Consider the following 8,712-nt stretch of genomic DNA (forward strand, 5'->3'; position numbering starts at 1 on the left):
GGCTGGTGATAATGTTGATGTTAGCACAACACAATTAAGTTAACGGAACTGCGTTTACATCTCAAGGCGCAAATTCTACCACTTTTAACAAGTAGTTTAAAATATAGTATTTTTTGGCGAGTAACTACTTCAACTTCTATCTAAAGAATAGTTCAAATCACACTTCAAGGTTTATCTAAAACCAAATCTAGCCAATTTGGACCTGCAAAATGGCTGTGATTGTGAGTACAAAGAACGGGGTATACACAAGGCCGGTTATAATGATGTTGACGCAGTTTTATGCAGGAAACGCCGAATGAGATCGATTACGACACCAAGTGGGGCAGTCAATACGAAGTGTGCGAATCTGAACACGCTGTATAAAAATAGCGAATTCATGGAGATCTGTGAAATATAAAGAAATTAAGTAATACTGTGTATTTCTTATCTAAATGGACTGAGAAATGTAGAAATATACGTTCGTCGATTCCATTGAGACAGAGCAATAGGTTAGGCACACCATCAACAGTATTTTGATTTCTGAGAGGATTAGTTCGCTCTGGTAAGACTAAAGTTAAAAAGCCAAAAAGATTTCCACACAAAAATTGACCTGTTTTTAATTAAATATCATCTTAAGATTAAAATATTAAACACAAGGGGCCAAATTGATTCTTACATTAGTGTAAGAAACAACACTGCCCTTACAATAAGGAACTACATACTTAGCATAGCAATAAATTTCTGATAACTATTGCACTAAATTCGTTAATAATTGAGCGTGAAATTCCACATGAGGAAGTTACAGAGCCAGCCATGGATTCATTCTTTACAATGAGCAAAATTTTGAGAAACATATCACAAACAATTGTTTCTAGGATGCTGTCTGCAATCTCTTTACCATGTTCACTAGACTTATTATGGTGAATATAGGCAAATAAAAAGGGCTGTAAGCACTTAAAATGAAAAATTCCATTACTTTCTGTTGCCGAGGGGCATTTCGGGAAATCCTCTTTTAGTTGCTTCTTAGTCCACATAAGGAATTTTCACGTCAATTCCAATTTCTAGCCCCGCTGTGCGTTTATCGTCAGCCAGTTTCCTCTTTCAGAAATGTTTATATTTTTATAATTGATTAAGTTCGCTATAGATACCTACTATACAATTTCCGGTCACGCTGAAATTCCCAAAGGAAATATATCTGGGAAAGCGTTCCACGAATTCAATTGCACATATTTCGAATCCGTGTGAAATGCAATAAAGCTTTGATTGTCGGCAGCTGGTATTTATTTAATCTGTGGTCGCGTTCGATACGGACTAATTGATGGCCCATCAGACACATTACCATTTTACCGTTCATAGTGGCACGTATTCAAATTGAATTGATCGATTCTATTCACCCTTACTGTCGGATTAGGTAGGATAACGTCTATAATGGCTCATTCAAAATAGTTTTTCAATTCTTATAGCCTCTGATTTTCTGTCTGGATAATATAAAGGTTAATAAAGCGAACTTACTAGGAACCTGTCACTATATGGCCATCAAGACTCTCTGTCTACCTCTTAAGGGATAAAGCCGTGATTTATTTATGTAAACAACATTTAAAGCGATAGAAACAACAGCCTTTAGTTTGTCAGTCAGTTCAAATTTAATGGGTCTTACCTTGCATACGCAATCAACTTTGCCTACATGCCCAAAGGCGTAAATCCGTCAGCGGATCAATCATTTGTCACAGTTGGATTCTTGCCATTATTGTCATGAGAAACTTACATACTAAGACATTATTAGTAAGTAGTCTTCACTGTACTTAGAACACTGTACAAAGTGGTAAAGAATTATTAGTAGGTAGGTAGCCGTGTAGTTCCAGGCACAAATATCGATTTTTTTGGAGTGTTATTATACATGACACTGATCATGATACATCAGTACTTGAAAGCGTAACTGATACAAAACTATACAGAATCAACGCACAAAAACGCATGTGTAAGCGCATCATGAGCATACAGCAATAGCATTCTGCATGCGTGCCGATGACCAGTACCATCAACATCAGATATGCTCCAGTGCGGCGCACTGCCGGTTACCAATCACATAGAGAAGCTAAGAACAGAATGTTTCTGCCATCATTAGTTAAATATATACCATACATAAAATCAAGCCTTTTTCCCGGAGGGGTAGGCAGAGACTACATCTTTCCACAGTTCTTTCACTTCATAGATGCATACATAAAATCACGCCTCTTTCCCGGAGGGGCAGGCAGCGTCTGCATCTTTGCACTTGCCACGATCCTTGCATAATTCTTTCGCTTCATCCACATTCATAACTCCCTTAATGCAACCTCGGCGGTTTCTATACTGATAGGTAATAATAAACTAGTCGACTGACACGGTGTGAATTTGGGCACTCTTGTATAAAGAGATGGTATCCGCTTATCCACTCAATGTTCGAAGAATGATTTTCTATCTGTAAGCGGACCTACGTCACCTACAACACACCATGGAACGCGGTTTTTACTGCCATCGATACAATCTTAACTCGGCTTATTATTAAAAAAAAAACACCGCATTTGTATTGTTTGCTGATGATTTAGACGCGGACAACTGTTGAAAAAACCATTAGATTGTTTTTTTTTTTTTACTATTCTCGGTATGTAGTGTTTCAATAACGTTTAGTCCAATCACGTATTTTTGTACTCATTTAAAATACTCATTTTGGCTGCTGTGATGCGAATTTATTTTTCTTGGAACTTATTACACACACATTATCATTATCAACAGCCCTCCATGACCATAAGCCTTCTATCTACGGAAACCTTCGCGTCCCTGAGCTAACGCAATTCAGTTCTTACCAACGCTGTTCTTAATGATCGACCTATGCATAATAGACATAGATAGACTCTACATCTTTCTACTTTTTAAATCTTTCTTCTCGGCCTTATACTTACAAAATATACTTTTACGCGCACTAATACCGATACATATGTTTTGGTGTCTTGACAAGCTTTATCGAGTTCCCTGATTATAGCAATACATTTGTTTGCGATACCACAGATTACACATATATAATAATGTTAACCCAGCCCCACCATAACCGCAAGTGGACAAGAAAAATGTAAACGAGTGTGTCCGGACAACTCGCGTGTTCCGAGGCGCGGAGGAATGCACAAATGATTAATAGAAAACCTGTAAGCGACGCGCGCGGAGATTACAGAGTATAAGCTGGGTATTATGATGTTGTTTATTTACTCTAAGCTCGATACGGCATAACATGAGTATCTCTTGAAAGGTTCATCTTGCTACTTCTAAATTGTACTTGTTTCTCCACATGGACGGTCTAAAAGTGCCTTCGACTATTGTGACTTTACCCCGACTCGACCCCGTAAGAAAATAAGATGTTATATTTCGTACGTGTACTATAACATGAGTATTTCATGAAAGGTTCATCTTGCTACTTCAAAATTGTACTTGTTTCTCCAAGTGAACGGTCTAAATGGGCCTTCGACTTTTGTGGCTTTTCGACCCCGTAAGAAATTAAGATGTTATATGTTCGTACTGTACGTGTTCTCGTGAGGTGTACTCGAACGAATTTTTTTTTTCTTAACACATACCATTCTTCTTTGGTAAGAAAACAACATGAACTCCGCGGACAGGTTTTTAACTGAACATGGCCTTTCAGTCTTTTAGAGACTGTTGGATTTGTCTACCTCGTTAGGGGTAAAGACGTAATATGTACGTAAGAACACGTTTTGATGACATTCCAATTTCCCACAGAACCGGTCCTAGTTCAATTTCGACACAACTACAGCTAACTCACATCAATTTATACCATCAAATGTGCTTAAATAAGCAATAAACATTATCCGATGATGCAATAGAAAATGCAAGAATAATAAATCTTTAGATATTATGAAATGTTTTAGTGTTTGAGGTAAGTGACTGATTGCAAGGGTTAAGTGTAAAAAGATACCAAAAATTTGGTCGAGTTCGTACAGACCTACCATGCGTGTGAGTTGGCGCATTACTCCCTAAACATAACACGCGACAGCTTCGCGGTATCTGATGATGCAAGCGCCACTTGCCTTTATTGCTGTCAAGGCCCTAGGTGACCGCGCGACCAGGTCATCCTTACATGACTCATGTTGGTGTAATTTACTCAATAAAGTTGATTGAGAGCGCAAGCCAGACATATTAAGCTACAAAAGATAGTAGTCTGAAAAAAATTGTTTTTTTTTTGCCAAAACATCGGAAAAACGGGTTAGCACCCATGTACTCATTTAAAATGGGTAATCTTATTTATTTATTTATGTACACAAAATTATATACAGAAGCATTTATTACAGTAATTCTAGTACAAAGGTGCTACTTATTTCAAAAGAAATCTCTTCCAGTAGACCCATGAGAGGAAAGATGAATTTTGGAGATTAATCTTACTTTTGTTTGCGACTTTGTACGCAAAAAGTTTTATTTTATCGGTTCCCGTAAATAAAGTAGGTAAATATCCTCTTTTTGCCCTCATACACGCCATTTACCGCTCCATAAAACTCCCCAACGAACTAAATGTACTTACATGGTACAATTATCAGTTCCTTTAACCAGTAATTTTGGCAATGCGTTTGTCTGTTGTAATCAGGACAGAACTAAAACACAAGGTTCGCGATCGGGATGCATTCTCATAAGACACAAAGCCAGCTAAGCTAATTTCTGAACAGGTCATTCTTGACACACTGGGGAGTCACATGCTCATTTAAATACTAATAAGGTACACCTCAGGCCCCGCTCGTAGGTCACACAGTCTAGTACCTACACGTAGGAATTCCAGACCAGGTCATGCGTGATTCAGTTTAGTCCCATAATTTCCTCATTTAAATAGAGTGCTACAAACGCAGCTCGTGAGCCCCGGTAAGTTATATTGTGTGTCATCTGTTTTTTTAAACTTCTATCATTCATATAATTATGTCTAATCTCTTACGAGGTTGACAAAGCCAACAGTCATGAAAACACTGAAAGGCCACGTTCAGCTGTATGGCTTAACATGGAATTGAGACTCAAATAGTGACTGCTAAATAGGATGCAAGCCAATCGCCAAAAAGAAGAATTCCAAGTTAATTCAAAGTTTATAGAAAGACCTTTCTCGTTACAACTACCCCTATTAAATGGTCGTTTGACGTCACCGGACAGATAGTGGCTCTTCGATAACAGCTGGTCGTTGGAACCGAAATAGCTCGTCAATGGGACTCTGTAATGCGATAAACTCGATAATGTGGTCTCTATGTAGCATCTACAGGCTTATTTTAAAATACACACACCCCACCCACAAAATACTTTTATCTAGATAAAATACTACGTCTTTATTCCTTACGGGGAAGATAGAGCCAACAGACTCGAAAAGACTCAAAGGCCGCGTTAAGTTGAAAGATAGAGACATGTTGCTAGTACATTTCCTAAAAAAGAGTCCCAAATTTAAGCATTTCCTTGACTTTAAAAAAGTCTTTAAGCAATTAGAAAACATACTGTGTCCCACAGAGAAAGGAACATAGCGCTAGCTCAATCAATGTGATAAGTTCTAATTATTTATTTTTGTTATTGAAATATAAGCTGCAATAAATATGTCAATTTTTTTTATTATAATTTGAGTGTGCTTGACCTCAATCTGCTCAGTGGAAAGCAAAATGAGGACTAAGGTGGTTCGTGCAAGCTCAAAAAGGGCCTATTCACTCTTGCCCTGAAAAATACCCAAGTTGTATATATATATGGGGAAGAGAGACACGGAGAGAGAATTCCAATTTACAGTGGTTATAAACACATATAAAAGTTGTATCCTATCACTTACCCTGCATACTTTATTCACATATTATGTGTGAACAGTAATTTTAATATGTTTCCTCTGCAAACTAATTGACTGCATGTATATATTTACAGGATAATCATTTATGTTGAATACAAAACCAGTTTGACATTGAATCACAGCATAAATATTCAATTAAATATGGAGGATTTGATGATAAAACTTATCACATTTTTACTACTAATGACATCATTTATTTGATTCCTTTATAATATTAATATGAATGGAGTTTTAAGTTTATTATTATACAAAAAATTTATATTATAATATGCAATATTTACTAAGTAATATTTTTTTATTATATTAAAAAAAATCTGTTGTGCTATTTGTTCCCTAAAATGGTATTGATGCCCACAATATGTAAATCAGATGTTTATTAGGTCAATATTGTTTCAGATCAATATGATTTGTAAGGTAAATTATATCTGGAGACATTATTATATAGTCAATTGTAATTTTTTGGACTAAATGACTTTAAATGCACTCTTCATGTTATCTGATCTTTCGCCAATCAAAAACTCCTCTGTCCATGGAAAGGGTAAAAGACAGAATTGGTATTCAGAAATGCATAGTCGGCCCTACACATCTCAAAGAAAAATCCTGAGTTTATCAGCTCTTCCTTTGATTGACTGAAATCTGTGGAGGAAGAGAAGCAGAAGGAAGCAATTATAGAATAAAAAATATTCTGAGTAAAGAGTGCAACTAAATGATGTTGTGTACATCAATACAAACGTACATAGTAATTAGTCACATTAAGAAAAAGACTACAAGTACCAAGATTAATTAAAAATACATTACTCATATATTGGTTATTTCCTACAGCAGTTTCAGGTGAGTAAACAAGGAAAAATGTCAATAGTATATGTTTAAATAAAAAATGTAGCAAGTCGGACCTATAAAGTTTTTACTATGAAACATTTAATCTTATCAACAATTACAAATGAAAACAAAATAGATAATTGAAGAGGATGCCGAGTTATCTATTTGTTTCATATGTCAATGAAACTTTGATAAGTTCATGTTGTAATAGGAAACTGAGAAACGGATATGCAATTTCAGAGCAATAATTTAATGGGAACTATGATCCGGGTAAAAATTACAACATTTCCAGTCACTAAAGTGTGTAATTTTAATGTAGGTATGTGATGTGACTTATCTTTGTAATATGCTAGTTTATGACAAATTAGAATAGTCCAAATTTAGTATTTGGCTATGTATTTATAAGTTGGTACAGTTCAAAGTTCAACATTGAAGCCAGTGTATAGCCATAAAAACATACTCAATCTATTATGAATACCTCACATTAGCCGCATTTGTGGAATTAAGTAAAAGATTCATGCTTAAATTCAGAATATCGACGCCTTGGGATGTTCAAGGTGCAGAGTAAACAAGAACCTAGTGTTTGTAAACAAAGAAACCGGCGAATTTGTACATTCCCACTCACCAGGACTTTGACGAAGCGGCTTTCCAGCTCATCCCGGTCAGGCATGGGAGGCTTCGTACGGGTCCGGGTCGACGGCTGCCGTACATGGTGGCTCTTCACCGACGCGACCGGTCCATCCAACATTGTCTGATCCCTTGACGTTATCAAACCCATTATACGAACTTGAACGGCACTATTGTGATCACATATTCAATTAAGTCATTTTATCACAGACAAGATCACTAATATTAGAACAATTTTTAACTCAACAGGTTTAAGTTCACATTAGAAACACAAAGCTCGCGAGAACGAGTTTAACAAATTTAACGTGCAACAACAACGAAGCAGAGGAAGCGGACTGCAATGAAGTTTTCGCGCGCCACGCCACATCGAGTGACAACCAAATGACAGCTTCGTGGCAGCTCTAGTGATGTGCTTTGCACTAGATTCTTCATTCTCCTGGCTTTTAGTTTTGGCTCTCACTACTCTGGAGAGAAACCCAGAGAATGCCTTTGACCATGGACCACGAATAGAGTGAGTCAGGTTTTTACACGAAGCGACCCCTATCTGATCTCCGTAACCTTTGCAGGTAAACCTAACCCGTATTGGATCGATCATGATTACACATCCAGTTCCCTGATTGTGCAGGTTTCCTCACGATAATTACCCTCATGGTGAGAGCATCGGTTAGTATTCAAACATAACTTTTGATAATAGTTATTGGTACATGGCCGAAGCCGAATCATTCGAACCTGTGCCTTCCTGCGCATCACGCGTTTTAAGCGGACACCTTACCGATTCGCTCTAATTATTCACTTCTCCCCGTAACCAATTACGCCAGTATCTGAGCATAACTTATCTAACAATAAACAAACAAATAAGTACCTTGGTTATAATCTTGACGAGATTAACAATATATTGCCTCAATGTTGTTCAGTATAAAAGCTTAATTTTGCGGCATTGATCTTTATATTACTATTTTTTAGTGGAATTAAAATTATTGAACCTTTTTTTTACCTGAAACTTACCAGGAACTACGTAGACCAATCAATGAGACCGCTGCGGTTCTTTATGAACACTAAATAGTTGTCATTAAGGTAATTTTATAATAATGCGCTATTTTCAAATATTTTGTAAATAATTATTATTATTACGAAATAGCATTATGTGCAATATTTCTGGTCAAGCTTTATTTGTTATTTTCCAATCCAATCTAAGCCGTTTTTCTCTCAACAATAAAAAAAATGGCAGCTGTCGATAACAGCATAAACAAAACACAACTACAACACTTAACAGCTATGTCAGCATCGTGAAGTTGACAATAGAAGTTTGATAAGCTCGTAGCCAATCAGATTTTAGGAGCGTTGGAGTGTCTACTTTTTAAGAGGGAAATCAAAAACCATTTGTTTGCCTATTATAATATTTTTGTAATGAACCCCTATGTATCTTACATTATTTAATATGTACGCTG

At 36.5% G+C, this 8,712-nt stretch overlaps 1 protein-coding gene across 2 annotated transcripts in view; it reads right to left on the minus strand.

Moving 5' to 3' along the window:
- LOC106139859 (formin-like protein) overlaps positions 1 to 7,616 on the minus strand; it is a 64,649-nt gene extending 57,033 nt beyond the window's left edge. For both annotated transcript variants that reach the window (XM_060947197.1, XM_060947198.1), the window contains exon 1: positions 7,263 to 7,616. In XM_060947197.1, the coding sequence (XP_060803180.1) occupies positions 7,263 to 7,415 (153 nt within the window). In that variant the 5' untranslated portion in view covers positions 7,416 to 7,616. The remainder of the gene's footprint in view (positions 1 to 7,262) is intronic.
- Between the last annotated feature and the right edge of the window lie 1,096 nt (positions 7,617 to 8,712).

Source organism: Amyelois transitella, chromosome 13, assembly GCF_032362555.1.
Source record: "Amyelois transitella isolate CPQ chromosome 13, ilAmyTran1.1, whole genome shotgun sequence".
In the NCBI taxonomy this organism is placed as follows: Eukaryota; Metazoa; Arthropoda; class Insecta; order Lepidoptera; family Pyralidae; genus Amyelois; species Amyelois transitella.